This window comes from Sorex araneus, chromosome 5, assembly GCF_027595985.1.
Source record: "Sorex araneus isolate mSorAra2 chromosome 5, mSorAra2.pri, whole genome shotgun sequence".
Lineage (NCBI taxonomy): Eukaryota > Metazoa > Chordata > Mammalia > Eulipotyphla > Soricidae > Sorex > Sorex araneus.
In genome coordinates this window covers 44,555,952-44,571,788 of record NC_073306.1, presented here as the reverse complement: position 1 = coordinate 44,571,788, position 15,837 = coordinate 44,555,952, and the positions used below count along the sequence as shown (strand labels likewise).

At 40.4% G+C, this 15,837-nt stretch overlaps 1 protein-coding gene across 6 annotated transcripts in view; it reads left to right on the top strand.

Moving 5' to 3' along the window:
* Window positions 1–15,837, top strand: part of ZCCHC17 (zinc finger CCHC-type containing 17) — a 50,484-nt gene that overhangs the window by 29,933 nt on the left and 4,714 nt on the right. For 3 of the 6 annotated variants that reach the window (XM_055140230.1, XM_055140232.1, XM_055140231.1), the window contains 3 exons: window positions 1,284–1,375; window positions 5,753–5,853; window positions 7,898–8,043. In XM_055140230.1, coding sequence (XP_054996205.1) covers window positions 1,284–1,375; window positions 5,753–5,853; window positions 7,898–8,043 — 339 coding nt within the window. Of the gene's footprint in view, window positions 1–1,283; window positions 1,376–5,752; window positions 5,854–7,897; window positions 8,044–9,777; window positions 9,935–15,837 lie in introns of all 6 variants that reach the window. The other 3 variants (XR_008630297.1, XR_008630296.1, XM_055140234.1) reach the window with 3 other exon arrangements.

The window sequence follows — 15,837 nt, the reverse complement described above, 5'->3', positions numbered from 1 at the left end:
GTGCTTAGGGGGTCATATGATATGCTGGGGATTGAGTAGATTATGTGCAAGACAAACACCTTACCCAGTATACTATCTGTCTTGCTCCTATAGAAGCTCTTGGCCAAGTCCAAAGGAACTGCAGTCATTGAAAAATTCTGGAGCCCATTATGGTCTCATGGATATGAATATAGTTGGAGAAACAGTTTTCAATCGGATTGAGTTTCTGAGAAAATATAACTGCTTTTCTTCCCCACTGCATGTTCACCCTATTCTGAAGTAACAAGAATAAGATGGAAGTTCCTTAAAAAAAAAAAAAAGAAAGAAAAAAATTACTGTGACTCAACAATTCTAGTTATTAATATAGCTAAAAGATTGAAAATAATGTCTTGAAGAACTAGTTATACAGTCATGTTGATAACAATATTATTCTCACTAAACTAAAATGTGGAAGCAAAATAAGTGTCCATTAGTGGATGAATAGATAAACAAAATGTGACATATCATATTATAGGATATTACCCAGTTTTTTTTTTTTTAATATTACCCAGTTTTTAAAAGAAGGAGATGCTATAGTAGGCTACAACAGAGATGAGCCTTCAGGATATCATGCAAAGTGAAAAACAAGCCAGTCAAATAACATTTGCTCTCTTAATATATGCTTTACAGTAGAATCACAGGACATTAAGTATAGTAGTGAATGCCAGGGATTTGGGGAGAAAGGAGAATGAAGAATAATTATTAATCTTTTGTTGGTTTGAAGGCCATATCCAGTGGTGTTCAGGGCCTTCTCCCAGCTCTCCTGAGGATTATCTCTCAGTGATGTTTGGGACATATGGTGCTGGGGATCAAATTTGAACCTCCTGTATGCAAAATTTAACCCTTTCAGGTATCTCTCAGCCCTAGGAGTTACAATTAAAAATAGAGTTTCAGTTTTATAAAGTTAAAAGTTATGGGGTTGGATATTGGTTGGTGATATCTACAGAACAATGTGAATACCACTGAACTACATACTTCAGCATGATTAAGATGGTGAATTTTATGTTCTGTGAATTGAGCACTTTTTCAAAAAATGTAATGGAGACCACTTTTTGAAATTTTTCTATCAAAGTATTTGCCTATTATGCTTTTAGGTAATCCCACTGTTCCTAACATGGGGCCTCAGGCATTAATTGAGCTCACTGTTTGCTTTTATACTAAAAACTTTTATTCTTAGGTAAAGTAATTTCAGACCAGTATTATCTTTAGACCATCATAAATGATGTACTTTAAGCTTTCGGTGAATTGCTTTTGTCTTTTTTCAGATGAAAAATGATAGAATAAAAGTATCCCTCTCCATGAAAGTTGTCAACCAAGGGACTGGAAAAGACCTCGATCCCAACAATGTTATCATTGAGTAGGTAAAAGGTTTGGGAAGCTAAAATCCTCCGGTCTCTGGAAATACAGAATGGTGCAATGAATCAGGCTGACCTGGTAACACTAGCACCTAACAGACTTTGTGCTCTCTGATTTACAGTTATAAATAACAGTTTACTATATAGAGTTCTAAGATGAAATGCTAAATGTAATTCCCTTCCCCTTGTTTTCTTTTTAATTTTAGCTGTTCTACCAGCTAAGTAAAAATATTTATAAAATACTTGTTACTTGTTTCTCTCCTAATTGGACTGAAAATAAATAGAGAACATGTGGGAGGGGAGAGTAATCTCAGAGCAGCTCCAGTTGAGTTTGCACTACTATTTCTTAGGGACTTAATCTTACAATGCCTTACTACCTTTCTGGTCATTTTATTTAAAAATGGTAACTCCATGAAAGTCAAACATTAAGCACATCTTTGAGCACTAGCCCTGAATTACTAGCCTAGTCAGTTGATATTTCTGGCCATGGCAGAGATTAATCATGGCATTCTGTTGCTTTTTGCTGATAAAATACAACTCAGTGCTGTTGTATTTTGTACAAAATAGTAACATGCACTCAGTGCTGTTACTATTTTGTTTTTAAGGCACATGGTTTCTAATATTGTTATTGATAGTTTCAGTGCATAACACAATTCAGCATTACCCCCTCCCCCGAGTTTCATTTCCCTCCTCTGCTGTCCTAGTGTTCTCTCATCCTATTTTCATCCTAATCCCCCACCATCCACTCCCATGGTAACCTTCCTACTAAAGACCAGTCCCAAGTTGGTTGCCTTTGGGCAATTATTCATTATATTCCTCTTTGTTTTTTCTTATATCCCACATATGAGAGATATCATTCTATGTCTGTCCCCCTTTTCACTAACTTCACTCAGCATGATCATCTCCAGATTCATCCATGTATCAGCAAATTACATTATTTCATTTTTTATTTTAGCTGAGTAGTATTCCATTGTGTATATGTATCATAGCTTCTCTATCCATTCATCTATTCTTGGGCACTTAGATTGTTTTCATATTTTGGCTATTTTTAAGAGCATTGCAATAACCCTAGGAGTGCAAATCTTTTCTGAATAGACTTTCTTGGGCTCTTCGATAGATGCCAAGAAGTGAAATTGATGGGTCATATGAAAGATCAATTCCTAGATTTTGTTTTGTTTTGTTTTGTTTTTGGGTCACACCCAGCAATGCACAGGGGTCACTCCTGGCTCTGCACTCAGGAATTACCCCTGGCGGTGCTCAGGGGACCATATGGGATGCTGGGAATTGAACCCAGGTCGACCGCGTGCAAGGCAAACGCCCTACCCGCTGTGCTATCACTCCAGCCCCAATTCCTAGATTTTTGAGGAGTGTCCATATTGTTTTCCAAGAAGACTAGACCATTCCACATTCCACCAGTAGTGAATGAGGGTCCCTTTTTCTCCACATCCATGCAACACTGGTTGTTTTTGTTCTCTGTGTTGTATGCTAGTCTCACTGGTTTGAGGTAGTATTTTTGTTTTGATTTGCATTTCTCTGGTGGTAAATGATATAGAGCATTTTTTTATATACCTTTTGGCCAGTTGTGTTTTCTTTGAGGAAGTTTCAGTTCATCTCCCCTGCATTTTCTATGTTTTTGTTTGTTTTAGGGCTACATCTGTGCTCCGGATTGAACCCAGATTGGATGCTGGCAAGGCAATCCACTTTACTATCTCTCTGATCTACTCTCTCCAATTTTTTTTTTTTATGTGTTTGGTTGCTTTTTACTTGTAAAGTTCTACCAGTGCTTTATATATCTGGGATTTCAACCCTTCATCAGAAGAATGGTAGACTAATAATCTCCTCCAGTCTGTGGGTTATCTTTATTCTGATCCTCCTTTTTTTTTTTTTTTTTTTGTGCTGCAGAAGCTTCTGAGTTTGATATAGTCCCATTTTTGCTTCTGTCTAATTGACCAGTGATATTGGATAATTGAATATATCTCTGGCTTCATGGTCATGGAGTGTTCTGCTTATGTTTTCCTTGATTCTTGATATAATTTTCAGATTTGGGTCGAAATCAAGATCTTTAATCCATTCTTTAAAAATTATTTATTTTTTTAAATTCATTTTGATTTGACTTTTGTGTGTGATGTTAGAAATGGATCTGCACTTACTTTGCATGCAGTCAACCAGGGTTTGATCCATGGCACCCTATATGGTCCCCAAACACACTAGGAATGATCCTTGAGCACAGAGCCAGGGTAAACCCTGCACATAACTAGGTGTGGCCCAAAACCAAAAAAAAAAAAAATCTTTAAGGACAAAAGTTAAGAATTTGAACAGATATTTTTAGATTTTATATGTTTATCAGCACTATCCAACTGGGTAACTAGTTATTCATAGCTATTTAACATAAATTAAATAAAATTTAATATTCAACTCCTCAGTCACAACTTAAATTCTCAGTAGTCGTAGACATAAAAAAGTCATTAGTGGGGCTGGAGTGATAGCACAGCGGGTAGGGCGTTTGCCTTGCACACAGCTGACCCGGGTTCGAATCCCAGCATCCCATATGGTCCCCTGAGCACCGCCAGGGGTGATTCCTGAGTGCATGAGCCAGGAGTGACCCCTGTGCATCGCCGGGTGTGACCCAAAAAGCAAAAAAAAAAAAAAGTCAGTAGTATAGGGAGGCTACAGAGCTAGGGTGCTTGCATTGCATGTGGCAAATCTGGGTTCAATCCCCAGCATCCCATATGACCCCCCATTTACTGCCAGGAGAAATTCCTGAATTCCTGAGTACAGAGCCAGGAGTAACCTGTAGGCATCACTGGGTGTGACCCAAAAACAAAAGTGAGTAGTACAGACAAATTTGTAAATAGCCAACTTTTGTCATTGCATTTTATTGGACTATGTTTTTTCTTAGTTCAGGTAGAAGAATAAGGTGTATATGCTTTACCTATGAATTCGTACTCATGGTATAGATGGTGAAGGTCATTGTAAGCAAACCTGGAAAAAAAAAATGATCAGAGTATAAAATGTTGTGAAAGCTGAAAAGAATTTAATCCTCCTGTGATAGCAGGGAATAATTAATCTAAACTTTGAAATGAATGGAATAGAATATTTTGTCTGCTCTTGAGCCTACATATTTCATACAACTATAAGCTGAAATATGTGAAGTGTGGGGCCAATGCAATGGTACAGAAGGTAAGGCACTTGCCTTGCATGCAACCAACCTGGGTTCAGCCCCCAGTACCCCATTTGGTTTCCCCAAGTCCTGCCAGTAGTAAGCCCTGAGCACTGCCATGTATGCATCCCACCCCCCTCAAAAAACATATATAATGTGGAGTGGGTAGCTTCTACTGAAATTCTTATTTGTGTATGTGTATGCATGCATTTGTATGTATGTGTTTATATATTACCTGTAGCTTTCTATTAAAGTATATATATTTACCAAAAATTGTATACTCAAAAGTTCACAGAAGCAATATTCATATTAGAACTTACTCAGTACCTATCAGCAGCAGAATATTTCATAATAATGAGAATGAATGACAACTATACACAACAAGAAAAGATGAATTTCACAAAACAAGCAAAAGAAACCTGGCACAGAGGAGTCCATATTCAATAGATTCATTTGTGTAATTTCCAAAAATAGTTTGTAAAACTAATTTGAAATTAGAATAGTGTATATCTTTGGAGGGGAAACATGGTAACTTAGCGCAGCTTTCTTGGGGGATGGTGATGTTGGTATGTTTGGGCTATGCCCAGCTGTGCTCAGGGCTTACTCCTGACTGTGCTCAGGATTCACTTCTGTTGATTTTGGGGAAATCATATGTAGTACTGGGGATTCTAACCAGGTTTGACCAGGATTCTAACCAAGCACCTTAACCCTTGTACTATCTCTTGGCCTCTAAAGGGGCTTTCCAAGGTGCTCTTAATCTTCAGTTCGTTGTTGTGCATGCGATTTATACAGATATGTTCAAATTTTGAATGACAATTAGATTGTATACTTATGAGCAGTTGTCTGTTTCTGTATTCTGATCAAAGATTAGAATTTTCAAAAGACATATGATAATGTGATCAGAAAAATTAATTCTATCCTAGAGGGTCAGGGAAGACTTGATAAGGAGGTAGTGAGCTGCCTCTCGAATTGTTTGTATGTAGGAAAGTGGTGAAATTTTCTTGTAGTCTCTGGCAGCATCTCTCTTTTTGGTTTTGGATTTTGGGTCATACCTGGCAGTGCTGAAGGCTTACTCCTGGCTCAGTTCTGTAGTGCTTGAGAATTTATTTGATCCATGGCTGGTTGCCTGCAAAGCAAGTGCATTAACCCCTGTACTGTCTCTTTGGCCTTTTCTGACAACATCTTTAAGAAAGCCTACAGTCAGCATTTTTCATTAAAGGCAAGAAGAGAGGCGGAGGCGGTCATTCCAGGATTACACTGGACAGAAGATCACCCTCGAGGCTGTCCTGAACACTACGTGCAAGAAGTGTGGATGTAAAGGTAAGGGGAAGCCTTTGTACAAAGTCAGGATTTCTCTTCTTACAGACAAACTCTTTACTGGATGAGGGGTTCAGTCTGCAATTTGTTCAACATAATTTGCTTTTTTGATGACTTCATCTGCTCTTGCTCTTCTTTCTATTAGACCACCAGAGTTCATAGATTGATGCTTTTTTGTGTGTCCTTTTTGTCTTATTTTGGAGCTACATCCATCAGTGCTTAGGGCTTATTTCTGGCTCTGTGGTTAGGGATCACCCTGGACAGTGCTGGTGGATCATATGACCACATGCAGTGTCAGAAATTGAACCTGGGTCACCAAGGCGAGCACCTTACCAGCTGTTCTGTCTTTCTGGCTCTGTGTCTTTTTCTTTTTTTCTGGCAATATCCAGTGGTGTTCAGTGATTACTCCTGGTGGGCTGGGGCTACCATATGGGGTGCTGGGATCAGATGCAGGTGGGCCATGTGCAAGGCAAACACCCTACCCACTGTACTATCATTCTAACCCTGTCTTTTTTGGAATGCTGTCCCTGCTTGTACTATACCATTATAACTTTTTGTCCCATGCCCTACCTCCACTCCAAAGTTGATACTCTGCAGAGGCAAGGTTCCCCATGTGTATACTAAATAAAGAAGGGCATAAGTGTTTGTGATTAACACTATTTTTTTTTTTCCTTTTTGGGTCACACCTGGCCATGCACAGGGGTTACTCCTGGCTCTTCACTCAGGAATTACTACTGGCGGTGCTCAGGGTATGGGATGCTGGGATTCAAACCCGGGTCGGCCATGTGCAAGGCAAACGCCCTACCCGCTGTACTATCGCTCCAGCCATTATTGTTTTGCTGCCCCAAAATGACATGACAATATATTCCTTAAGGAGCCAAGTTTTTATGTCTTTAACTTACTGAGTTCTGAATATAGACCTCAATTTGTCATCCTTTCCCCCTCATCTTCCATCTGCCCTGCTCTCTTAATGTTTTTCAAAATGACGTAGCTTTTCTTGATTTTTTTTTTCACAGTGACAGCAGGTTTGTGCTCTGGCTAAGGCTATGAGTTTTTAAACCTCCTATCATTAATGTAGAGGGAAGAGGGAAATATAAAATTGAGAGAAAAAATACATTCTCAGGAAAATGGAAACATTCCAGACGTTTGGAAAACTATGTTTAATTTCCCATCCGTATTTTGCCAGATCCCCTCTGCCTCTAGCTAATCCTGTGGTCCACCAAAATTCAGACAAAACCAGCTCTGCAACATCTGCTGAAGAGTCCTTGAATAGCACAGTAGTCTTAGGGAGGTTGGGACTCACTTAACTTTAACTAGTGTCTACCCTGCATCCCATGAGGTCGAGAATAATGGGGGATGGAGTTTGATTCAGTCTTCATTGATCAAATAAAAGATTAGTTTTAGTGCAGCAGAAAGACCATACAGTAGGGAGGCAAGAGACCTGGGATAACTTTTAGCTCAGCTGCTGGTTTTATGTTCTTGAACTACTTCTCTGCCCTGGGCCTTCTGCAAGTGCAGAAGTGTTGAATTTGATGGTTTCTAAGGCTCTTGCCACAGTTGACAATCCAAATATTGAATGCTTCTAGGTGGCGGTACCTTTCTGAGTTTGAATATGCATGCTGCCTTCCTGCCAGCTGCCTAAGAACTATCTCCCTTTAGAGTCTCCCTTTAGAGGGAGCTTGCCCTCAGCTCCCTCTGCTAAGCTTTCTGCTCTCTGGAGCAGCCTTTTGTTGTCAGGAATAAGTTCCAGATAGATACTTAAAAATTTCTAGCCTCGTTGATAATGTGGTTAGATGAAGCTTATGTCATCATATCCTTTGACATTTCAAAAGCATCTCTGTTGCTTCCCACAGTGGCTAGTCTGGTTCTGATTGTAAGAACAATACCATCTTCAGTAACAGAAAATCTTTGATTCTTATAACTGCTCTGATTGAACTGGTAATACCTCCCAATCTCGCCACCCCCTTTCAGTAACTTCTGCGGAAAGTCCACCTACTGAGAGGAGAGACTGCTTTTCTCCTCTATCCTTTCTGCTTCTCTTCTGCAGGGCACTTTGCAAAGGATTGCTTCATGCAACCAGGAGGGACCAAATACTCTCTGATACCTGATGAGGAAGAAGAGAAGGAAGAGACAAAGTCAGCAGAGTTAGAGAAGCCTGACCCTACAAGGAATTCTTCTAGAAAAAGAAAGAAGGTGCTTGCTCTCTAACTTTTATTTTATGTATATTTTCACAAGTTTGAAAATGAAAATAGGGACGTATTTGCTGCATGAGCCCAGGTGCTACTTGTGTCAGCATGACCACCCACATGTGTTGCCTGAATCTCCCCTCTTTTTTTTTTTTTTTTTTTTTCGATTTTGGGGTCACACGTGGTGATACCCAGGAGTTACTCCTGGTGCTCTGCACTCAGGAATTACTCCTGGCAGTGCTTGGGGGACCATATAGGATACTGTGAATCGAACCCGGGTTGGCCGAGTGCAAGGCATACGCCCTACCCATTGTGCTATCCATATCGCTCCAGCCCCCGTTCATCTCCCCTCTTGATATGTGTACTTTCATGCTTTCATATCTATTGCTGGGATGTGTGTAGGGGCTCTGTCTTCGCCCTTGGAAAAGCCCAGGTTCTCTCTTAAAGCCTGTTCTCCCACTTTTCTCTCCCTCCTCCCCTTCAAAAACTCCAAATAAAATCTGTTTTAATTCAAAAAAAAAAAAAGGAAATGAAAATATGCTGTTTTGTCACTGTCACTGTCATCCCGTTGCTCATCGATTTGCTTGAGCGGGCACCAGTAACATCTCCAATGTGAGACTTATTGTTAACTGTTTTTGGCATATCGAATATGCCACGAGTAGCTTGCCAGGCTCTGCCATGTGGGCAGGATACTATCAGTGGCTTACTGGGCTCTCCAAGAGGGATGGAGGAACCGAACCCGGGTTGGCCACGTGCAAGGCAAATGCCCTACCCTCTGTGCTATCGCTCCAAAAAAAAAAAAAAAAGACTAGTGGAAGTTTCAAAATACTGAAAATTATAAACAAGCAAATTAATTTCTCATAACTTTTTTTTTTTAATTTTTGGGTCACACCTGGTGATGCACAGGGACTACTCCTGGCTCTGCACTCAGGAATCACCCCTGTCGGTGCTCAGGGAATGCTGGGAATTGAACCTGGGTCCGCCGCATGCAAGGCAAACGCCCTACCTGCTGTGCTATTGCTCCAGCCCCAATATCTCATAACTTTTTATCCAGAGTTTCATAGTATCTTATTAGTATCTTTTTCTAGGTATTAGTATCTTTTTTCTAGGTAATAATAAATACAGATAACTGCATACAAAGGCAAAAGTGGGGGGGGGTGCAGTGGGGCGGCTGGGAGATAATTCAAAGGCCTTGTGCTTATGCTTTGTATGTAGGAGTCTTGGGTTAGATACCTGACACCATATAGTCCTTCACTCACCACTGATAGTGACACCCCTCAGCACTGAGCTGTGAGTAGTCTAAAAGCCTGAGGGGAAAAAAAAAATATGACAGTACAAGGCATACATCATATCCTGTTTTTTCATGCTCATAAAGCATTGTTTATTATTTTTGAGCATTCTTCTAAAATATGCTTTAAGGGTCTAGAGCAAATAGTGAAGTGATAGGGTACTTACTTTACATGCAGCAGACCCTAATTCCATTCCTTTCACCCCACCCATATGGTCCTCCGACCCCTTCTAGGAGTGATGCTTCAGCTCAGAGCCAGGAATAAGTTCTGAGCACTGCCAGATGTGGCATCCAAACAAACAAACAAAAAAACTAACCCTCCTCACCACCACCCAAAAAAACCCTAGTGCTTTTAGAGCAGTATATGAGTTGTACCTTTTATCTGATTTTTTTTTACCTTTTATCTGATTATCTGATTTTTTAAAAAAAATTTTCCTATTGTTGGATTTTAAGTTTTGTTGTTTGGGGGCCACACCTGTCAGTGCTCAAGGGCTTCTCATGGAAGTTGAAAGACCATGCTGTGCCAGGGAATGAACCCAGCTTCTGAAATCCAAAACAATCTCTCTTGGACTCTGAGCTGTCTTCTCAACCTTGACTGCTTTTCTAACTGGTAATTTTGGGTTTTGTTTGTTTGTTTGTTTTTTGGGGCCACAAATAAAATGCTCATTACTCCTGGCTCTGCACACAGGAATTACTCTTCTCTGTGATTAGGGGACCATATGGGCTGCTGGGGTGGAACCCGCATTAGTCATGTTTAAGGCAAGCACCCTACTTGCTGTACTATCACTCCAGCCCCCTTACTGATTATTTTGGGATAAATTCCTAAATAACTCTATTTCATTAGGGCTTTGGGGCTTACAGATATATTTTATCAGTTTGTCTTTCCAGAAATTACTTATCTTGGTCCAGTAGTGAAATAAGTGAGAATGCCTGTTTCATTTAGTTCTGTTTCCTCTCTACGAGTTCCAGCAGAAAAATTCAAGAAAGGTGTTATTCTAGTGTTGGTAGAAATGAAAGTGTTTTTGTGGTACCAGAGAGATTGTACAGGGGTTGATCCAGAGATACAGTACAGCAGGGTAAGGTGCTTGCTTTGCATGTGACCAACCTGGTCAATAGTTGTTAAGATTTTGGAGAATTAAAATTTATATGGTTTTTTTTTTATTTGCATGGGATTGGCTCCTCTAAGCCCTCACATTGTTCATTAACCAATGTATATTCATTTGGAGAGAAATATCTTTAGCAGTCTTTGTTACTAAATAGGTACTGAATAGCAGGAATGCTTAGTATGTGAAAGACATGTATGATAGGTAACTCACATGAAGCTAAAGGTCAGACACAGCACCTGTACTCAAACAGCTACTAGTATGAAGAGAAAGAGACTTATCAAAATATATCTGGCTGGGGCAGGAGTGATAGCACAGCGGGTAGGGCGTTTGCCTTGCATGCGGCTGACCTCAGTTCTATTCCCAGCATCCCGTATGGTCCCCTGAGCGCTGCCAGGAGTAATTCTTGAGCACAGAGCCAAGAGTAACCACTGAGCATCGCCGGGTGTGACCCCAAAAGCAATATATATATATATATATATATATATATATATATATATATATATATATATAAAACATGGCAGAGGGGGCTGGAGCAATAGCACAGCGGGTAGGGCTTTTGCCTTGCACGCGGCCGACCTGGGTTCGATTCCCAGCATCCCATATGGTCCCCTGAACACCGCCAGGAGTAATTCCTGAGTGCAGAGCCAGGAGTAACCCCTGTGCATCGCCAGGTGTGACCTAAAAAAAGCAAAAAAAAAACCCAAAACATGGCAGAGCCTGGCAAGCTACCCATGGTGTGTTCAATATGCCAAAAACATTAACAATAGGTCTCATTCCCCTGACCCTGAAAGAGCCTCCAATCATTAGGAAAGATGAGTAAGGAGAGGCTGCTAAAATCTCTGGGCTGAGTGTAATAGAGACGTTACTGGTGTCCACTCGAGCAAATTGACAATTGACAGACACTATCACTGTCATCCCCGTTGTTTGTCAATTGTCAATTTACTTGAGTGGACACCATATATATATATATATATGTATATATATACATATATATACATATATGCACACATACACACATATACATATATATACATATATATGTGAGTATATATATATGTCAGGCAACAGAAGACAAGCACTCTAAGGGAATTATTGTTTCCCTACCTTCCCATCCCTTCTCTCTTTTTTTTTTTTTTTTTACACTTTTTGGGTCACATCCGATGATGCCCAGGGGTTACTCCTGGCTCTGCACTCTGCACTCAGGAGTTAACCCCTGGCGGTGCTCAGGGGACCATATGGGGTACTGGGAATCGAACCTGAGTCCGCTGCGTGCAATGCAAACGCCATACCCGCTGTGCTATTGCTCCAGCCCCAGCATCCCTTCTCATTTTTGTTTTTTCTTTTTGTTTCATTGGAGAAATATGGGGTACTGTCCAGTGCCAGGGATCAAACCCAATGCATACACTCAGTCCTTTGAGCTTTCTTTCTGAGCGCCCCTTTTTATTGCTGTTGTTTTGATGTTCAGGGGGGTTGCACACTTCATTCAAGGGGTTGCACGCTGCTTACATTCTTGGTTATGGTGCTTGATAACGACTTACACTTGATTGCAGTGCACCAGAGGGGCACTTCATTGTAACTCCCGGGATTGCAATACTCATGTGGTTATACTACTTGATTATGTGGGGGTGGTGCTAGGGATCAAACTCACAACTTCATACATGCAGGACAGGCACTTTACCACTGAGCCACATCCCTGGCTTTTTTTTTTTTTTTTTTCTGGGCCCTAGATTTTTGTTGGGTTTTTTGTTTGTTTGCTTGTTTGTTTGTTTTGGATCACACCCAGTGATGATCAGGAGTTACTCCTGGCTCTGCATTCAGGAATTATTCCTGGCAATGCTCGGTGGACCATATGGGATGTCAGATTGAACCCAGGTCAGCCTCATGTAAGGCAAACACCCTCCTCGCTGTAGTATGGCTCTAGCCCAAGGGCCCTGGATTTTTGTTTCCTAGAGAAATCCAGCAACAGGAAATGAAGTATGGCTGAATCACCATAACTTGGGGCCAGAAAGTCAGAAATAGGCTATTTCGTTCTCATCTGTGTTTCACAACTCTGCTTTATTGTCCCACTTTTTTCTTTCTTTTTTTAAAATTTATTTTTATTTAAAACACCGTGATTTACAGAGTTGTTCATTATACAGTTGTTTTAAGCACTTAGCGTTCCAACAACACCAGTGTGACCTTCCCTCCACCATTTGCCCCCATTTTCCCTCCCATCCCTAATCTGCTCCCTTAGGCACATATCAAATTTACTTTATATGACTTGTTCCAACAAAACTTTAAGAGATGGCAAACAGAGTGATCAGAAAATAAATCAGTAAGAGCCAATTTGTGATTGCTATAAGATTTTAGTCTATGTAAGGAAGATTGAACCCTTTAATACAATATAATAAAATGCTTATCTCATATACATAAGTTCTCAAATCTTGAATCTAAAGTATATTGCATTAAATTTTATTTTATATTTGGATCTGATTATGGTAGTAACCATACTTTACCTTTCTTTAATAAAACTTTTAAAGAAATTCCGTGCTAATTTTGGAGTTTACATGAAATAGGTAAGGCCTACTTATGTAAATTTCCCCTCCTACACTTTATATAAATACTGCGGTTTACAAAGTTGTTAATGATGATTTGTTAGAGTTATTCAGTATTCCAGCACCAATCTCACCACCATTATTTTCTTTCCTCCACCATTGTCTCAAATTTTCCCAATCACCCTTCAATCCTGTCCTCATAGCAGGTTCACAATAATTTGTTTTATATTGCTTATTATAAGCCCAGCAAGCTACCGAGAGTATCTTGCCCGCACAGCAGAGCCTGGCAAGCTACCCGTGACATATTTGATATGCCAAAAAGAGTAACAACAAGTCTCACAATGGAGACGTTACTAGTGCCCACTCGAGCAAATCGATGAGCAACAGGATGACAGTGATACAGTGATTGCTTATTATAAATAAATGCTAAAGAATGATAAATATTTCCTTAAAAGTAAATTAGTGTAAATTGTATCTCACCATGGAGACAACTCCTTCTACAAGGAATTACTAAGATAATGTCACAGATTAAGCCTTCTGTGTTACTGTAAGTAACAAGCAGAATGAAATAATTGATTTTGTATTATTTGTCATGAAAAACTGCTGAAAATGCCACAAAAAAGTTTCTTTAGAGGAAAGAGTGTGAAGGTTGTTGTTTTTCACTCAGGGACCATTAAGCCTTTCTATAAGAGATCACTGACAGTAAAAAAAAAATCCCTCTAAGATTGGTTGCCTCTTTAAACCCCATCAAATGTGGTGCGGTACTCTTGGAGTATGGATGGTGTAAGGTATGGGTTGTGGCGTAGCAGCATTTGCAGCCGCAAGGTCCAGGAATGGGTTCACTCATGGGTGAGGTTCAGCCTGAGCGTGTGGAGAGTGGCTGTGAGCATGGCAGCAGCTGAGTTCTGGAGGTTTTCGGCTGCTGGGGTTGGGTCCCTTGGGGCGGGATTGGTTGCCTTCTCTGTTACATCCCATCCAATCTGTAGTGCTATACTACAGAAGTGTTAAGAATTTGGAGATGTTGCTCAGCCTCAGAGGAAACTCCAGGAAATCCAGAATTTTGAACTGGGTGATACAACTGGAGTTAAATTTTTAACTGATGGCAGCTTTGGTGTGTGAGCATGACTGCTGGGGCTTCTGGAAATACAGGGAGGTGGAAGAAGGTACCCCATCCCATCTCCAAGAAAGCCTGGACATTTCAATCACAAAGACCTGCATACTTGAATTTTCAGCAGATTAATTTCTGGGGAGGCTCAGTCCCAAACATAGAGTCCAGCCAGAGGCATGGTGGCAATTTTGCACTACTTCTGTTTTCTAATGGGAGAAAATGTCTGAAGCCTCAAAGACAGAAGTTACTTGGCATATTGGGGAACCAGGAAATGGCTCAGGATAAAAAAGCATGTAACCTGTTTATCATATTGCCTAGCACATAAGAGTCATGCATAGTAGCTGTGTGTGTGTGTGTGTGTGTGTGTGTGTGTGTGTGTGTGACCCTACCTATTGTACTATCTTGCCAGCCTACAAACTAAACTGCCATTGAATAAGCAGATCCTGTCATCTCTGCTGTCTGTAGTTCCTCAGGATTCTGTACTCAGTGAGACCCACTTTCATTCGCTGCTGGCAGGTAATAAGGAAGCAAAGATAGGGGTGAAAAATCTTTTTTAGAGCTAGAGTGATAGTACAGCAGGTACCTTGCATATACCTGTCCTGGTTTCAATTCCCAGGACCCCATATGGTTCTCTATGCCCACCAGTAGTGATCCCTGAGGGCAGAGCCAAGGTTAAGCTCTGAGGACCACCCCACACCCCACAAGGTGTTGCCCAAAACCATTCTAGACTTGAGCCCCCTACCTGTTGTCTGTCTGGGCCCACTCCACCAGAACATAAAGAGAGTTTTCTGGTATAGTCTGCTCAGAAGACTTCATTGATTGCCTTCAGTCTGAGCTCCTTTAAGTGCTTTACATTCTGTCCTCCTTTACAGCATTGTCTTTTTTATTTTATTTTATTTTATTATTTTTTTTTACAGCATTGTCTTTTACAAGTCTCTTCCTCCACACATTGTACTTCAACATCATTCATTAAAAGTATTTTTATGATATGCCTAGCTCTGTTCTAGATACTGCAGGTATTAATGAACAAAGCAGGTTAAATTCCTGTCTTCCTTGCACTTTATTCATTTATTTGTAATTTAGGCACCATATCCAAATGTGCTCAGGACTTACACCTAACTGCAGTCAGGGATCACTCCTGGCAATACTTGGGGAACCAATAGGGTACTCGGGATTGAATCCAGGGTGACACATACAACACAAGCACCCTACTCACTGTACTACATATACAGCCTCCTCTTATTGGCACTTTAGATGTCACTGGGGACAATAGTAAATTCGCAAGTGAAAACAAAACAGTTCTGGTAGTGGTGTTATGGGGAAAAATTGCTTGAGATTAGGGATAAAGAAAACAGGTGACTTGGCATTTTACATACTGTGGTAAGGGCAGGCCTCTCAGACATTTAAGAAACAAAGTGAAGGAAGTGAAAAGGAAGTGAGGAAGCAAGTTGTTCAATTAATAAAAAGGAGAGTCTTCATAAACTAGCTGTTTGGATATAAAACAAGTGCAGTAGCTGCTCTTGGCAGTGAGCTTGGCATGTGTAAGAAAGAATAAGAAGTTTGGTGTGACTGGAGTCAAGTGAATGAGAAGACCATGGTAGGAGAGGAAATTAGAGGAGACCAGACTATGCAGATTCTTATAGGAGTACAAGGGCTTAAGCTTTCAATTGGAGTGAGATGGAAGTCATTAGATGTCTTGGCTAGGCAGATGATATGATTTAAACTTACCCTTTTAAAAAGAAATTTTCTGGCTTCATGTAGAAAC